The sequence below is a fragment of the Ambystoma mexicanum genome, chromosome 8 (assembly GCF_040938575.1).
Source record: "Ambystoma mexicanum isolate Mex_15411 chromosome 8, UKY_AmexF1_1, whole genome shotgun sequence".
Lineage (NCBI taxonomy): Eukaryota > Metazoa > Chordata > Amphibia > Caudata > Ambystomatidae > Ambystoma > Ambystoma mexicanum.
In genome coordinates this window covers 401,304,294-401,323,216 of record NC_090929.1, presented here as the reverse complement: position 1 = coordinate 401,323,216, position 18,923 = coordinate 401,304,294, and the positions used below count along the sequence as shown (strand labels likewise).

Below are 18,923 nucleotides of genomic sequence, written 5' to 3'. Positions count from 1 at the left end.
CACTCTCTCTTTGTTACAGCCTTTAGTTTACTTCCGGACCAAAAGTTGTTCAGTAATCATGGACATGTTACCCTTTGGTATGGCAGCAGGGAATACCCACAGAGATGAGTACATTTCGCAGTGTGACTTATTATATGTAAATTCAATGATAGAACCAGGGAAATCCCCCATTGTTATATGTTTAGAAAACATTATCCATTATAAATATATAAACCCCAAAGCCGCCAACCCAAAGTCCCGGGAGGATAGCTCAGCGGCAACGTGTGCGCCTTGGAAGCAAAACGACACTAGCAGCAACACAGATACGATCCCCGGGTCCGTGCTTAGAAACCTCTGGGTGTTTAACCGTGTTATAAATGGGCAACTAAGACAAAAACAATTAGACAACTAAATAAACAAAAACAATTTCTTTAACAGCGCCGCGATGCCTGCGGACTGTGTGAGCGCTTTAAAAAAATGCAAATTAAAAAAAAAGCAAACCCTTTTCCTCCTTGGCACTGTATTTATTCTTCCTATTGCTAACATATTGATTTTGTGTCAGGAAGTGTGGTTTATGGAATGGCATTAAAAATTGCTCAAACTGAAACTATTTGGCAGACGGCACATCCAACAGTGCAAGGCCAAGACTGCGCAGCACTCGCTTACTGCAGCCTTTCCAAATCAGATTGAAAAGCACACTTAACGGTATGAACGGTATACTGGTATAAACAATGTGACGGTTATTATTGTTCAATTCATTGGTTCACGGTATCTTTAATGGTATACCGTAATACCGTTACATCCCTACCTTGGAGTAGGGCGGTAATTCCGCCATCCACCAAGGCGGACACAGTAAAATACCGGCGGCAACCATGCCGTTAATAGCGCCATGGTTACGCCTACCGTGTAATGAGGCCCTGTGTATTGTAGACCGTAGATGTCTGTCTTATTTTTTGTGGGGTCGGGGTAGGGCATGTGGCTCTTGCTGCACCATATTGTATCCTTTAACGTGTCGTCATTCGGCCATTGAACAGCAATTTTTACTTCACCTGTGTCTCTCCACATATTGGCCTACAGCTCTAATCGACCCTCGCCATTGACTCTGCTGGCTGCGGCTGCTGGGAGCTGTTTGGACTCCCGAATCGTTTTTAGTGCGGGTAGAGGGGTACTCTGTGGAAGGAAAGGAAGAATGAAGTAGAGGAGGGACCAGTAGTCTCTGCAGATGGTATGAGATCTAGCATAACAAAATACTTGAAATTTAGTGGAGGAAAAAAGCTTGTGACGTTAAGGTGGCTTAATGCAACAAAACCTTTTGAATTTTGGCTAGTGTTGGAAGCTATGCAAAACTCTGCACCCCCACCCCGTCCAGCTACTTCAGGATGTGTCCCAGGCATTCTAAAAGGTATGGTGCACATACCCTTATTCTTGTACAGTTTTTGAGCGCTGAATGCACAGCCTCCTTCCTATAAGGCACACCACACCATTGAAATGTTTGTCGCCCATGTTACTTGGGATTGTTAATATATTCAAACCTTCCTGAGCAAGCACTGTGGGATATATTGACCCACTCAAAGGCATTGCCCCACATCACTAAGCTGCATTTGAGCAAGAAACAGCAACCTGGCTGCGCTGGCTCCTGTGTGTACCAGCACCTCAAAACTGCATTTTGGCAGCAACAAAAAGATGGCTGCACCATCCTGCCTAGCACACTGAAAAAGTATGCCAGTGTGTTCTGAAACATATATATAGAATCAAGTGGAAAGGCAGCACTGCATTGCTGCAAAAGCCAAAATTCCCCTTCACAATGAAACCGTTTCACCCTTTCCAAATGCTGCTCTCACGCCAATTTCATCTGTTCATTCTGAAACCACTGTGAGTAAAAAGGCTCTGTCATGCCCAGGATATTTCACTGTGCTTCACCAAAACAAAACCAGGCATAATTCATGAGTGACGGGCCCAGTCAAACCAGCTCTCAGAGATTGTAATTGTAAAAATGTATGTTTTTGGCAAAATCGGATTTTAAGTAAAGTAAATGTGGGAGTTTCTGGACATTGTAAAACTCGCCTCATAAACCTGACATCCTACCTTTAGAAATCCAACCAGTTGAGAGCAAGGCAGAGATTAGCACCCCTGCCCAATCCAAGTAGTTTAGGGGCATGCGTAGTGACCCTGCCCAGCCTCTACCTTGATGATGTCATTTTGCACTATAAATAAGGGTCCCTGACAAGACCGTAGGCACACACACTTCCTGATTTTCCTGCGCCGGCGTCCTGTTCCTGTTCCTGTTCCATCTATCCAGACTCCAGATCCCAACTACAAGGCCAAGCATTGCTGATCCTGTTCCAGAAAGGCCTACAATATAAACAAACCCACTAAGTTTCCTATTAACAAGGGGGAAACTGTGGTACTTTTGGCATCCTGATCCAGATTGGCTGGCTGCCACTCACTGCATGCTGCTGCCATCCTGCTACCCCGATGCCCTACCTTATCCAGTGACAAGTGCTACCCGGTAACCAGTCCATGCCCAGCTGATCCTGTCCCGCTGATTTTGTCTGGCTGTCCTTTGTTAGACCAGATCCGTGTGGTGACCAGAGCGCTGACGGTCCAAAATCCAAAAACTAAAAAGTGGACTGTGAGTATCAATGGGAACCATAGAAATTCATGTTATACCTTGCCTTGCTTTGTCCTATCCCAATCTCTAAGCTATACTATTCTGACCCAATATCTTGTTAAAATTGTCAGCATTATATGTTAAACCCTGCCTTTAATTCCTAGTGTTGGCGCCGATTTTCTCTTCATTTATGTTTTGCTAGAACATAAACCAGTAGCGATTTTTATTAAATACATTTTCTATAAAGGAAACGGAGTACACCACGTGAAGTTACAACGGCCGCGTAACTGTGGAGATTCACAGGTGGCATTCTCTTTTTCTTAGTCATTAAATCCAGTTCAAGTAAAATTTGCAATCCATTTTAAAGCTGTTTTTCTGTTGCTTCTCTGCTCTATTTTCCTAAAAACGAACCTCACTAGATCTTGCATAACTCACTCAATTTCCCAGCTAGAGACTTAATTTCACTTCCCTATTTGTACCTATGATCTATAGCTACACCCCAACACAAACCATATTTCACCGGTTTTTATTCAAAGCCGTTTTGGTAATTTCAGGCGGGAATTGCAAAGTTTTCCAGTTTCCAATGTGTATTTGCTGCAAGATGTTTTAAAACCTGCCACTCCTTTTCGAACTGTATGCTCTTGGTTATACATTGCTTGTGATTGTTTGTTTGTACTTTTACATGGTTGCTGTAGTGAGGTATCATATTTGTTTCAAGATTTTTACACACATTCATTCATTTATTCATCCATTTCCGAGTGTCATTTTTAGCATTACCAGGGTTTAAAATCAGTTTTTCTCTGTTTGGGGAGGGAAGGTCCGATTTCCATTCTGTTTTCTATTCGTCATTCCTGATTACCTGCTGCTTCTGTTTATCCCTTAGAATTGATTTGTGGGTTGAGTGAACATTGCAGGGGGGAAATTCTAAAAGTGCTATATTACCTAAAATCAAAAAGTGCTCCTATTCCCTGGTGTTTTATAGATGCGTCAATAGAAGGTTAAACTAAGTGCATTGCTTACATTCCTGTTGTTCTTATCACCCCATTGGTGATTGCTGCCCCATATAAAAAATTGTATGATTTTTTAATTTTCAAATAAATATTATATTTTACCAACCAGCCTGGTTCATGGTCCATTGTGCCCCGGGTATTTGAAAAGGGGGTGTGATATGAGTGGTGTATCATCTCAATATTGAATCTAACATAAACATAAGCATTTCAGTCGTGCGCTGCATACTGGGCCGAGACTAAGGTGTGTGTCGCCTGATTGAAAACCTTAACAGCACTCAGGCCATGGATTCAGCAGTGAATCCCTAGCGCCCTTTCATATGCAAGATCATGGCTACTCTGAGCTCCCAAACCAACTTAAGTTCTTAGGCCAAGATATCTGTCGCCATGCCATGGTTCCATGTGTAAAATGGTAAAAATATAGACTTTGTGTAGTCTCACTACATTTCTAAAACCAGGACGCTGTTGTAGTGGGGACCTGCATGCAACAAGGCATTTGTACCAGAGCAGGTGGCTGCAGCAGCATGTATCCTTTCAAAATGCCACAATGAGCTGCTGCCAGCCAGTGAGTTACATGAGAAGCTTAGCAGTGTCCCTTGCTTTGTGGGTGGGCTATTACCTGGTGAGAACCGGGTTCCGTGCAACGCGGAATGGTGATCCTGACTGGATATATTGGAGTGAGGTCTTATTTAGACGCCATTCCCCATCTTCACTCACTTGGTTTTGGGAGGACTACCATACAGTCTAATGTAGCACTGATAGCAGCCTTAAAAAATCGTACTGCTCACTATCCTCCTCACTGTTCTTCCTGTATGTTTGCGGTGACTTCTAGGTACCGTTTACTTGTAGCATTGTTTTCTGTGTGATTCAAGGTAAAACGAACGTTTGAAAATGTTATTTTTCTGTTCTAGGGTAAAAGATGGCAGAAAGACCAGAGGATTTGAACTTGCCCAACGCTGTCATTACAAGGATCATTAAAGAGGCAGTGAGTATTTGAATGCTGTTCTTTGACTAATTCGGTTTAAAATCCTCCAATTGAATCCCTAGTCCTTCATTGAAAAGCTTTAGCCAGTTTAACAAACTGGCAGTGCCTCCCCACAACATCCCATCCCTTGTTGCTGTGTGATGAATGTACATTGCCTGCAAAGCTAGTTGAAAAGAGCTTGTATTCGGTACTTTACAAGACAATCTAGTGGGGGCTGCAGTCTTGAAGTGGCACGGGTTAGCCTGGCTTGCCTCCCTTGCAAAAAAGTGTGCAAGGGTGGCAGGAGGAGAGAATAACCAATCCAGCCCTTCACCTATTAAGTTCATCCTGCCTTGCATACTAAAGGTGGGGTAATAAGTTCTAAAGGTTAGGTGCCAGTAGGAGAATGAATGGCCTATGCAAACGTGCAAGGAACGATCGCATAGTCTATGAATGCAGGCTGAGTTTAGGAAACTAGAACAAATTTTACCCTGTACATTTTCTGGAGCATAGGCATGCTTGGCAGGGTCAGGGAGAGTTTCTTGTTTTAAATGCTCTCCCTAATCCTGCCTAAGTGAAGCCGAAAGGCGTTCCCACTGACTTTGAAATGCTATCCTTCCACTGCCATTCCAATGTCTTGCTTATGTCAGAAGAGTATAAAATGGTGTGCCTCTGAAGCATGCATACCTTCCCACCATTAAGCTATTTAAATTGCTCTATTCATAGTTAGTATGGCTATATTCTCCTACCTGTCGACCACATGCTATTAACATTTTGTATGGCTGACAGTGATAACCCCAATTTGAGCAGTGGAGACTTTTTTTGTGCTGCCTTAAATGCACCTTTTGCACAATATTGAATGATGGTAGGTACCTGTTTTTGTAAACTACCATACTTCTAAAAATAAATCTAACCACGTGCATAAAGGCTGTGATACGCGAACCTTAAGCAAATTGGTCTGGGGTGGCTTGTGTGAGTAGCAGAGTAGGACCGATTTTAGAGAATTTGTCTTTTAGGCCCTGTGGTCTGTGTCCTCTGGTATATTATTCTGACGCATGTACTACTAGTGATTCCTCAGGCTCACCTGGCTCTCCAAGTAGGTGTGACTGGGCAGCCCAGGCCTAACTCAAAAAGGGTGGAGTGAGGAGGCTAATGGGTATACTTAATAAAAGAAGGTCCACACTTTGTTTTTCTTTTTAAAGTCTTTATATTAGGAAAAGTTGAAGTTGAAAACTATACACTAAGAGGTAAGTATAACTTACTTTGTAATACAGAGAGGTCGTAATGTAGCAAGTAAGCATCCATTTTTAATGTGTCCTTTTTGACTTCGTCCTTCCTGTAAAAGTACCACATATGTAAGATGTGAGAGTACACAAGAAACCAAGAGGGACCATTATTGCGAATAGGGACAGTCTTTGGCGGGAGAGTTTTACCTCAGTAGGAAAGAGCCTTCGAGGAGCAGTTTCTGTAGTTCCACTGGAGGCAGGTCCTCAAGAGTTAGTGAAGAGGAGGCCCAGAAAGGAAAAGGAAATGTCCTGCCAGCAGCTTTGGAGGGTCAGGAGAGCAATAACGTGGAACTGCGTAAGCAGTTCTGCAGGTGCTGTTAGCAGTTTCCAGAGACAGTTGTTCAACCACCACTGTAGACTCCACCAGGGTTTGAATTTAAGATTTGATGAGCAGTAGCTGAAACTAGCTCTTGGATGTCAGTAGGCAGGAACCAGGAGTGAGTAAGTAGCATGGTGCAAACCTAAGTTGCACACAAGGCGCAAACCTTAATTCTTTTGCATTATGTATTTTTCATTATGCTTTAAATGTCTCCTAGATCTGTTGTAATGCTTCTTTATACACATTCCCAAACACTCAACATCACATTGGTATGTTTGTATGGTACCAGTTGGCCAGGGGTACCAAATGTATCTCGTGGTAGCTGTTTTTTTTAAGGTAACCAGACTCTTCTGTGTGAGAAGCAGGAGCTAAATAGCTTCTAGCCATTACAAATACTGCTTCTCTGACTGCACCCTGATGCAGATGGACCCCTAGACCATTGGAAAGGGTGATTATTCTCTATTTGGATATTCCCCAATCAAGGAGTCGGAGCCAGAGGATCAGAAAGGCGAGAAAGCTGCAGTTTGTGGTGATGCAGGGTTACCACATTGACTTCTGGCATGGGATCTGGAGAGGTGACCTTTGAGTAGGAGCTGTGATTCAGTTGTTTGCAGACCTTTTCTCTCCACTGTCGGGTATCTCGCCATTGCCCGAGCACTTACTGCAACGCCTTATTTGCTGGAACTTCCTCGCAAAACATCAGTAAGCTGCAGGTAATACAGAATAATGCACTTTGGGCTGCCCTGAATTTCCCGAGACTCGAACATGCCACGAGAGTGCACTGGTTACCAGTTTGTGAGCATATAATTTTCAAAACATTAGCCATCACACACGTCTTGCCAACATTGCCCCAAGATACCTCTCGCTTAAGTTCACGAAAGCTAATTTTAGCAAGACCTACTCATTCCATGAACATTCACCGCCGTATCACCCCCACTTTTAGACTAAAAGAGCTGGGGGGATGAGCTTCCTAGTCCTAGTCATAGCCACTAGGACCTGGAATGTCCTATCGCCAGCACTCTGAGCTGAACAATCATACTGGGCTTTCTGCAGGCACCTCAAGACTGTCAACTAGGACTTGACCCTGGTGGCACTCCGCTCCCAATGAAACTGTTAATTTGTGTGAGCTATCCAAATGCATTACTACAGTACTTGCCTATCTTAATGAAACAGTTACCTCCTAATGTACTATGCAATCATATTCTTATGCTATTGTTTTCCTATTCAAATGGCACCTTGATGCCTATGTGTTTTGCGCACAATACAAATGACAAAATGTTGTACCCTCTGGATCAGGGTCTGGAGTGCTGCAGAGAGTGCCTTCTGGTAGTCTTTGGAGAGGCAAAGCTTAGCAGGTGAATACTTTGGGACATTAAAGGGTGCTAGTGCAAAGCACTGGTACTTCCTCGAGCAGCAGGCCTTCCAGAGTCCAGGTTCGGAGATTCAGCTGTAGACTAGGTGAGTCGTTGAGTGCCTGCTTTGCTTCCCCCCTCAGAAACTGGAGTGAAAACCGAACCTAATCTCGTGCCAAAAATCATTCAGAGAGGGCTGCTAATGGCAGGCCTTCCCTGCAAGCATACCTGTGCAGTCTGGGAAGTTCATGCCCCCCCCCAGCAGCCTCCCCCAATCCCCCCCCCCTCACACAGTAATGAATATATCCATGAAATCCCAGATAAGCCTCTGCAAATGCCAGTAAGGTACTGATTTCAGTCTGACTGTAATTCCCAGTTCTGGTGCGCACACAATCAGTGGCCAGCTTCTATTGCATACACATGACCACCTCAGGTTTTAGAGCAAACCACCACAACCTCCATTTTGATAAATGAGTAAGGAGCTAAAATAATCCAGATGGGGAAAATAATCAATCCGGTGAAATAACACCATGAACCTAGCCACATATCTAACGGAGAGGGTGCTTTTTCTGAGAGATTTAGGAGTACCTTGGGGGTACTCCTGCCTTAGGAGTCATAAGGACTATTGAGGTAGAGAGCAAAAACTCAGAGCCTACATTCTGTCAGGCTTGTGATTAAGCCTGGCTGTGAGAACCCAGGAAAACATGTATGGGCCTACCACAGGTGGTGGTAAGTCGCCTTTCTGCCTAACAAACACGCTCCGTCGAACTCCCCAGACTTTCCTCGAGCTATCGAGAATTGGGGTCTCTCAGACATGACTCGGACGGTAGATCAGAGGTTATGGAGAGTGATGGCAAACAAGCAGGAACATATTTAAGCTGCATGTTTTGAAGCATTTATACTGTGCTTATTGGCACTGTAGTGGTCCTATGGCATCGATACCTTGTCCAAAAATTGTGTGGACTATACCCCCGCCTGGGTTAAACCACATCTAGTCTGGAACGTTCTACAATAGCGAGTGGAGTTGGAAAATCCTGAAATGGAAAACGAGGGCCAGTAACAAAATGAGAAGATGCTAAACGTGGAACTGAAATTGGCAGGGCCTCACGTGTGCATGTAAGAAGCAAGATCAAAAGCATAATCTGGATAGTGTGTGTAAGGTCAAAAAGAATCTGAAAAACCGAGCGCGAGACTGGGCTGAAATGGAAGTGGGCTTTGTTTACATTGCCAAACCTAGTATCATTGTGTTTAAGACTTTGAAGTACAAGTTTTAGCAGGAAAAATGGAGTGCCCTCTTGGATATTGAATTTAGAACTTCAGAAGTTCTTGACGGCAGAGAAATTGTTGTAAATAGAAAAATGAATTGAAGGCAGATGTTACACTGCATGGAGACTGGGAAAAAAACAGGAAAATATTTTTCCAAATTATTTTGCTGGTCATAGTCCTAGACGGTTTAATTCAATGCAGGAACGAAAGGACACTTGAAGAAATGCGAACCAGTAAATTACAGCAATAATCAGAATATTCATGAAGAATTCGAGTAGCAACGCTGCTGTGCCAGGGAGCAGAGCACAGGTATTCATGCTGGACTTTATCGCTGATATGCTAATTTGAGTGTGCTGGTAGATATGGCAATATATTTTTGTTTGGGGGAGCTTGTGCAGGTCTCGACTGTCATAGGTGTAACCACCCTGGTGAGGTGAGAATAGCGGTCGCATGCAAAACAGACCTATGGTAGTACACTTTAGAGCATCAAACTGAAAGAGGACCTAACCTGTGCACCTTGCAAGTGGAATGTGGAATTCAGTATCCAACTAAATAACTAAAAAGGGGGGGAGAGACTGCTTCCACAAACGTTAGTCAGAAAATCTTTTCCCACACTTTGTACTTGTGGCAAATCCTTCTTGTCCCATAGTCCCTTTCCAGGTGATGGAGTATTAAACCATTTCCTTTCCCCCCCCCCAACACTGGCTCTTTTCCAGGTCGTCAAGACTCTCATCCGATCAAGGATCCAGACTCATTGCTGCATCTTCACCACTAATCAAGTCCTCCTCCATTCTCTGTATGTCCTCTTCCACTGTAAATGTCAAGGTTCCAAACTATATTCATCACACTGTCTAGGGTTCATGTAACAGGTGGCGTTTCAGGCACTTTAGATCGGGAGGTCGGTCTAAGTATTAGGTTGGTTCAGGGGGTGAGTTTGACTTTGGGTGGCTGAATTGGACTGAAGAGTTTGTTTCCCTGGCTGGCTCTGGCTATTGTGTTGTCACTTGGAACCCCCCAAGGGGTTCTAGCTGCCTTTCATTTTAGTATTCGTCAAAGCAGGTAATTGCCTTTATAGCTCCAGTAAATAAAGTTTAAAGTCCCCTAGAAAGACTAGTAGTCATTTATTTTGAGAGATATCCTTGAAGGCCCAATCAGAGTTTATTGAAGAAGCAAGCAGCAGTAATCATCTGAAACATTATCAGGTTCGAAGAGGAAGCACATCAGCTGAGGCAACCATTTCTGGTGAAGGACTCTACACAGCATTACCACAGTCTATGAACCAGTCAAGAGCCTGAGGGCACTAAAGCTTGGGCTGCAGGTATGGAAAGGGAGCAGAGTGCAGTATATGTTGGTACAAGTAAGGGTTTTAGCCTGGATGAAGTAACAAGTTGTAATTTATCCTTTTAGGTCCTCTACTGACCAGAACATATCTTGAGAAGGCAGAAGACCAGGGCAGTAGAACATTCTGCGTTCGTTATTTTCTCGACTTCCAGTTTCCCCTTGGGTTTGCCAGCTTAATAGTTGTAAATAATGAGATTATAGGCCCAGCAGGCTTGGGTGGGGGCGGGGAAGCTGGTGGGCTATCATCACTCCTGCAGGATACCTCGGGCAGACCTGACCGAATGAAAGGCCCACGTAATTAATCCTGCCTAAGTGAAGATGGACCCAGAGTCAGGGTTGAGTTTGGGTGCATTAGGGAAGATTTTGATGGAAGTGAGGGAGGAATTGAATAAGGCAAGGAAAGAAATGTTGTCCTTAGGAGTTAAGATGGAGTAACTAAGTAGTTTGTTACACAAGGTAGATTCCGCAGGGCCCTCAGGGTTGAGTTTGGACATTGAAAGGGAACCTCCAGTATTGTATCCTGAAGTAGGGTCAGAGGGGGTGGAGGAGGACAGGAGGAATCATATTCCTCCAGGTATATCCATAGTTACCACCCCATTTGCCCCTCCGGAAAGATTTGGTGGAGATTTCGGGAAGTTTAAGTCCTTTCTTATGCAGTGAGAGTTGCACTTTATGTGCAGGCCAGAGTCTATCCCCACATGAACTTCCAAGGTTGCATTTTTATTTTCCTATTTAACCGGGGAAGCGGCGGCATGGTCGGTACCCTTGGTTGAGAAGGGAGCAGCTGAGTTACATAGCTGCTTGGAGTTTAAAACCAAATTTGGAAAGATGTTTGACAGGAGAACGTTATCACAGAGTGTAGATGGGGAGTTACTAGAATTGCGCCAAGGGAATTGTTAGTTGGTGGCTTATATCACCCAGTTCCGGGCGTTGGTTTTAGAGAGTGGTTGGCCTGAAGAAAAGAGAGCTTCAATTTTCTATTTGGGGGTAACGCGAAGAGCTAAAGGACGCCTTGTCAACAACAGTAGAGAGGCCAACCTCCTGTAAAGGTTTTATTTCTGTGGTCATGCAACTAGATGTGAGAGGAGGTCAGAAAAGCGGAGACATTTTTCTGAGAGTATGGTTTGGGTTAGGAGTGAGCGTACAAAGACAGATCAGGCAGTGAGAGAAGTAAGGGGTCCTGTGTCACAAGTCTCGGCGGAGAGCACAGGGTAGTAGAGGCTATCTCTCACGGTATGCACGTAGATTAGGGGAGATTCCGGAGGCAATGCTAGCATATAACAGAAAAAAGGTACATACAAAGTTGTTATCACAGGAACTGCAGATGCAGGCTGTAAACGAAGACGGAGAAAAAGCAAAGACAAGCAAGTACACTGGGCCACACGGATTTATCAGAAATAAGGGTGTACTGGAATATGATAAAGGGTCTCCAGGGATTAAGGAAAGCCCTTGGGATAGGTACCAGCAGATTACTCTTAACAGTAATATAGCAGCGTCGTGACTTGGGTGTGCCGAGGAAACTTAGTGCAAGGGTAAAACTGAAGACCATATACTGAGGCAGGTACGACTTCAACGGACTAGGCAAAGGCAACAGAAGTCTTTCCCTTATCTGTTCTGAACGGAGACCAACTCAGGGTCGCACTGTAAAACGGATTCAAGTGGAGTCACCACAGTGGACCAAGATTTAAGTAGAAAGCAGTGTTGAAAGAAATAACCAGGTACAGGACCGGATAGGATTCAGACACTAGAACGAAGGACTGAAATCGGGGAAATATCGTAGGCGGGGAACAAAAAGGAAAACTTCAACAGACTGAGTTTGAACAAGGAAGAGAGAAAAGCAAGACGGAAGATAACAGAAGCCAGAACATGCAGGTTGTAAGGCAAGGAGCCCAGAGGAGCGTGGCGGAAGGCAGCCGAGTGCGGCATAGCCGTCAGGTGGGAGCCCAGAGGAGCTGGGCAGAAGGCAGCAGCCGACTGGAGAGGGAGCTGCAAGCATCAACCACAACAGGATTCAAAGGCCAAAAGGTCAAAAACTGGTAACCGGAGCACAAGAACATACTCCCAGTTGACAACTGCTTCTGTTCAAAGTGAGCTTATAAAGACCCTCCCAGCCAGCAGGGTGGAGCTGATTGCAGACTCTGGCGGCTGTGTTCTATTAAGCCCAGCCCTGGCTTCAGTTGCCTGCAGCAGTGGTTTCTAATTAAGGGCTCCCCAGCTCTCTGCAACCTAGCCTGCAGTAGCTTGGAACAGGTGAATGCAATCAGGTTCTCTGCAGCTCTTAGTAGCTTGCTGCAAACACATGTATTTAGTATGCCTCCTCCAGTCCTTTGCCTTTTAGACAGCATACATGTCCCATAATGCATTTGCTAGTTTAACCCAAAAGCTGGAATGGAACATGCAATTAGATTGGTCCACTGCAGCGGTAAAACAAGTAAATAAATGCAGAGGCAGTTTGCAGGTTTTAACTTTGCAAGTGAGTCTCTGAATGTGTGCATGTAGCGGTGCTGAGTGGCAGATGAGTAGCATCATGACATCCTGTGCAGCAAGGTCAAGCTAGGCCACCTTTGACCAAAGGGGAGAAAGACAGGCGGCAGAAGGAAAATGTGTGTCTATACTGTGGTGACAATACTCCTTTTGTAGGGAGATTTCCACGCACCCCAAAGCGCTTTCAACCGCTTACTGGAAGAGGACAGCTGGTGGCAAATACTATTTAGACAGCTGTACCACATATCCCCCTCAAAGTATCCTTAATTTGGGAAGCTAAGCTTAGGTGTGGTGGTCTGTGTGTAATTGATTCGGGAGCAACTGGGAATTTTATGGATATAGCTCTGGCCGGCAAGCTGGGAGTGCCTGTAGTTTAGAGGGGGGCTCCAGAACAGGTACGGGCAGTAGATGGCACGTAACTTACCTCAGGGTTGATTACACAAATGACTGGTCAGCTGAGAATGAGGATTGGGAAAGGACATTGTGAAGATATTGTTTTTGAGCTCATAGATGCACCACAGTTACAGATTATTCTGGGAATGCCATGGTTCTTTACATAATCCCATGATTGATTGGGGGAAAAAACAGTGGAATGGGAAAAAGAACAGTGGAATTTAAGTCGGAGTATTGTAGAGAGCAATGCCTGGTGGAGGTTAAGGAGAGAGATCCGGAGGGAATGTTTGAGGTGCAGGGGGTTTGTTTAGCAGCAGGGGTGGTGAAGGAGCATATTGTAGGAGCTTTAACCGGGGTATTGCCCGAGTGTTATCTGCATTTTCAGGATGTGTTCAGCAAACAGGAAGATGGTGAGTTACCTCCTCATCGCCCGTACGACTGTAAAATGGACCTGGAAGATGGAGCTCCAATTCCGTGTGGTAGAATTTACGCTCTTGTTGAGAAAGAGAAGGAGTACTTGAAAGATTACCTCCAGGAGAATCTAGCTAAGGGCCTTATTCGACATTCACAATCACCAGCGGCATCACCCTTATTTTTCGTTCCAAAGAAAGATGACTTTACGGACATGCATCGACTACAGAGCGTTAAATAAGATAACGCTCAAGAATTGCATACCTTTAATATCAGTAATGCTGGATAGGATTCAGGGAGCAAAGATATTTACAAAGTTGGACCTTAGAGGAGCTTATCACCTGGTGACGCATCGAGAGGGTGATGAGTGGAAGACCGCATTTAGAACTCGAGTATCAAGTGATGCCATTCGGTCTTTGTAACGTCCCGGCCGCTTTCCAATTCTTCATCAATCAAGCGCTCCATAAATACTTGGACATCTTTGTAGTGGTGTATATTGATGACCTCTTGATTTTCTCCAAAGAGCAAGATCCGCATGTGGAACATGTTACGAAGGTATTGATGACGTTGCATGAGAACCACCTATTTGCTAAACTCGAAGAGCCAATTTCACACTGATCGTGTGGAATTTTTAGGGTTCGTGCTGTCTCCTGAGGGTCTTGAGATGGATTCGACCAAGGTTAAAGCAGTGAAAGATTGGCCTCAACCAGCTTCAGTGAAAGATAGTGTTTTATTGGGTTTGCAAATCTTTATCATCAGTTCATCCAAAATGTTTCACAAGTTGTCACCCCAATTACGAAACTGCAGAAGAAAAGGAGCTAAGTTTGTGTGGAGTGAAGAGGCGGAAAGAGCGTTTCAGTTTTTGAAAGAAAAATGTATTACAGGACCAATTCTTTTACACCTTGATGCTGAACAACAATTTTTCGTGGAAGCAGATGCTTCCGATTGTCCTATGGGAGCGGTGCTGTCCCAAAGTCACCTGGTAACTGGACAACTCCATCCGGTGGCATTATTTTCAAAGAGATTTTCTCCGGCTGGAAGAAATTATGCAATCTCTGATGGAGAACTTTTGGCCATCAAAGCAGCCTTTGAGGAATGGAGGCATTCTCTTTTGGGAGGATGACATCGGGTCACAGTGTTAACAGATCACAGGAATTTGACCTTTCTTTGTACTGCAAAGACTCTGATGCCAAGGCAACTATGTTTGTCATTATTTTTTGCTGAATATGACTTTGTAATTATGTTTAAGCATGGAGAAGCGGATGCTTTGTCCCGATGTTTTCCTGGAAGCATGAAGAATGACGCATGTACACCAGTGTCGTTTTTGGCAGAAAATAATTTTCACGTAGGAGATGTGCAAAAAGGGATTGATTTTCGAGAACAAATTCAGCAAACAAATTCAGCAATTAATGACTGAGAAACAACTTGAAGAATGGGAAGCCAGGGGACCCTGTGCAAGTGGTTAAGGAAGGGTTACCCTACGTGGATGCGAGACTATTTTTACCATCGTAACAGTTAATGAGAAGAAGTGTTAAAGGCCTGTCATGATTCACCATTAGCTGGGCACCCAGGCTTTAAGAAAACTCTGGAATTGGTGCAGAGAGAATTCTGGTGGAAGGGAATGCGAGAGGACACTGATAACTATGTCAGAACCTGTGAAATTTGTGTTCGAGCCAAGTCGGATCACCAGAGAGCTGCGGGGTTTCAGGTGCCTCTTCCAATTCTGCCGCATCCTTTGCACACAGTATCCATGGTTTATATTGTTCAGGGTTGTTCAACTATATTGGTCGTGATGGATGTATTCTCCAAGGCAGGTCATTTCATTCCATTTAAGGGGGCCGCTACAGCTACGTCTTTGGCACAGGCATTTTTGCAAAATGTTTGCTAAGAGTTGGGACTTGAAATCCATTTGACTATCAGCCAAACTGAAAGGGTGCGCCAGGAATTGGAGAAGTACATACGTTGCTATTTGGGTTCCGATCAAGGATGGGTGGAATGGTTGTGGTTGGCGGAATTCTGTTACAATAATACTGCAAAGGACTCAACTTCTATGTCCCCATTCTTTGTGAATCAGGGGTTGCATCCATGTTTTTTGAGGGGTGTGTTTTTAGAAGAGGTGGAGGTTCCAGATGTGGAGTGCAGGTTGAGAACAATGGGACAGAATCTGGAGCGGGCAATACGGGCATTGAAGAAAAGTAAGTTAAGTTACAAGAAATTTGCTGATAGAAAACGCAGGGATGCTCCTAAATATCAGGTGGGACATGAGGTGTGGTTGTCTACTAGGAACTTAGCTCTGAAGGGGAATAATAAGTTTAGTCCCCCTTTTATTGGACTATTCGAGATTGAGCAGGTTCTTTCTCCAGTTAGTGTTAAGTTGAAATTCCCATCAGGGCTGAAGGTGCATCCTACATTTCACATCAGTTTGTTAAAGGTTTGTAGGAGTGACACTAGGATACACGAGGTTCCAGGTCCAGTATTTTCAAATGATGAAAGTGAATATAGGGTACAGGCCATTTTGGACTCTCGGGTGCTTCGAGGTCAACTGCAGTATTTGGTGGACTGGAAGGGTTATGGATCGGAGGAGAGATCTTTGGTGAAGAGTGAGGATGAACATGCCCCTAGATTGGTTAGACTGTTTCATCGTTTACAGCCAGGTTAACCAGGCCCTGGGACAGGGCTTTATGGAGGGGGTACTGTCAGGGTTCCACACTATGATCATCACACTGTCAGGGGTTCATGTAACAGCTGGCGTTTCAGGCACTTGTTTTGGAGGTGTAGAAGGGGAGGTCTGTTTAAGTATTAGGTTGGTTCAGGGGGCGAGTTTGACTTTGGGTGGCTGAATTGGGCTGAAGAGTTTGTTTCCCTTAATTTCCCTTAGTCAGGGTGCCTTTGTTTCCCCAGGCCAAGATGGAGGCTCAGCACTACAGCAGTGATTGGCTCTGGCTATTGTGTTGCGACTTGGAACCCCCCGTGGGGTTCTAAACTGCCTTTCATTTTAGTATTCATCAAAGCAGGTAATTGCCTTTATAGCTCCAGTAAATAAAGAGTTTAAAGTTCCCTAGAAAGACTAGTAGTCAATTAGAGTTTATTTAAAAGAAGAAAGCAGCAGTAATCATCTGAAACATTATCAGGTTGGAAGAGGAAGCAGATCAGCTGAGGCAACAGAAGACCAGATCAAAGCTAAGTGTACCTAAACCTCTTTAAATAGAGTTAGTATCTGAGCAGTAAGGAGGTTGCGTGCTTATTGTTTAAAAGACAATTGATATTGAAAATGACTAGTGAGTAAATATAGAGAAGAACGACTGAAATTGCATGTTTGGGAACGCAGTACTCAACGGAGAGAGCCGAGTGCAGGAATATCAGCAGCAGCCGTAAGCGTGTGTAATTTATTAACTTTGCGAGTGGACGAGTGGCGTCGTGTAACAGTATTTTGTAAATATATGTACATAGTTAAGTCGCTTCGGGCAGCGTATGACGGTATTGTTCATTTGAGAGTGGCGCAAGGCTTTTCTCCGTCGGAGCGCACGCTTGAGTAAAGGACCCTACGACATGGTGTGTGCGTCGCGTTCTCGTTTCGAAAAAAACGCTGCTGCATGAGATGGCCGAGGCAATCCCATTGCGCGGTGCACCGACCGTCAAGACGGAATTCTTTCCTCCACGTTTCAGCAATCTGGCTTTAAAGCAGAAGCGAGTGGTGCTCACTAGGCAGTTTCTGAAGTGAGTTTGTTGAAAATATTCTGCGCGGTCGTGCAATGAGCCTCATTGAAAGTATGAACTGAAACAAGGTGAAAGCACATAAGAGGTTTGAGCAAAAGACTAAACTAACCATAGACTAAATCCAATTGAAGGTAAAGCAAGTGAGGGAGCAGAGGTAAAGCGCTAGAGAGCGATCAGGAAGCAGACAGAGCAGAACATTTCTGGTGAAAGACTCTGCACAACAGTCTATGAACCAATAAAGAGCCTAAAGGCACTAAAGCTTAGGCTGCAGGTATGGAAAGGGAGCGTGGTGCAGTATATTTTGGTACAAGTAAGGGTTTTAGCCTGGAAGAAGTAACAAGTTGTAATTCATTCTTTTAGTTCCTCTACTGACAGACCATATCTTGAGATGGCAGAAGACCAGGGCAGTAGAAGATTCTGCGTTTATTTTCTTCACTTCCCCTTCCCCTTGGGTTTGCCATCTTAATAGTTGTAATTAACAAGATTGTTGGGCCAGTAGGCAAAGGAGTCTGGTTGGCTATCATCACTCCTGCAGGATACCTCGGGCAGACCTGGCAGTAAAGAAGTATGTTACACCCTTGAATTAAAATGCAATGGCAAACGGAAACCCCACCTATATTTCACTCCCTTTCCTCTTAGCCATTGGGTCAGGGCTGAACATTGCTTACGCCAGGTGTGTGTATGCAGAAAAGTCCTGGTCTATAGTCTCCTTAGAAGCACCAAAATCCACCGGCCCATAACACCTTTCCTTCGTGAGGACCTTAAATGTTTCTGAATGAATAATGGATTCTTACAAGCACCAAACGTGGTCCCCTTCCCCCGTCCTTCAGCTCATTATGCTCTGTGTGGTCACTGACTGCCTCTCCAATACCCATCAAACTACTCATGTTCTGAACCGCTTTCTTGACAGCCTTGGGTGATTTCACCATCTTTCTCAGGGGTCCCAAACAATCTGAGATTACGTCTCACCCTGTTCTCCAAGTCATCCAACTTTAGCTTCATATCACCTCCCCACCTTTCCAGTTCAGATATCCAAACATCCATCCGAGACTCGAACATCAAAAGAAGTTTGATTTTCTTCTAGACCCTGTAGACGCTCCCCCATACACTCCATCTTCTTATCTATACCATCCAGTTGTAGAACTGTTTCTGCTAGTGGAACTCTGTTCTTCTCGACTGCCAGTATTTCCCTCTTAGTTGCGCCCTGAGCCCACCCACCCCACACACACCCCCCCCCCCCACGCCATGATCGTAGGATCCATGCTGACCTGTTGCGCGCTCCACTTCCCGGCTGTTCCTGTAAGTTCCTGTAGGGCCCTCTTCCAAATCATACGGGTTCACACAGGCCAATGTTCATTCAATATAAGGGGGATCACATAATAGTCTCCATACTTACTGCAGCCCCAAGCATACATCAGCCCATATACCTCTCTTGAAGCATTGTCAGCATAGCATTGTTAGTTGTGTCTTGATCCTACTGGTTTACAGGACTTGAGCAGACCTATTGCATCGACTCCACATCCACTTACGAAGCAGATTATCTCTTAAATTGCAGTAGGGCGCTGTTTCAAACCAACTGGATTTGAGCATGGGGTAATAGTGCTCCTATATAGAAAGGTATGCATACAAGCCCACTCCTGTGTCCTTAAGAACCCCACTGGTTCCACCACTACAGGTACATTAGCACTTCTCAACATAGCTCAAAGATAACGTTATCGTATAGGTTCACATCCCACCCACTAGAATACCTAATCCCCCGCATTATCGTGAGTGGGGGTTTAGATTCTATTAAA

The 18,923-nt window shown here is 44.5% G+C and overlaps 1 protein-coding gene across 1 annotated transcript in view; it reads left to right on the top strand.

Moving 5' to 3' along the window:
* The window catches only part of POLE3 (DNA polymerase epsilon 3, accessory subunit), a 274,341-nt gene that overhangs the window by 75,559 nt on the left and 179,859 nt on the right, over positions 1 to 18,923 (top strand). Inside the window, exon 2 of the mRNA XM_069609898.1 lies at positions 4,509 to 4,582. Coding sequence (XP_069465999.1) covers positions 4,517 to 4,582 — 66 coding nt within the window. The 5' untranslated portion in view covers positions 4,509 to 4,516. The remainder of the gene's footprint in view (positions 1 to 4,508; positions 4,583 to 18,923) is intronic.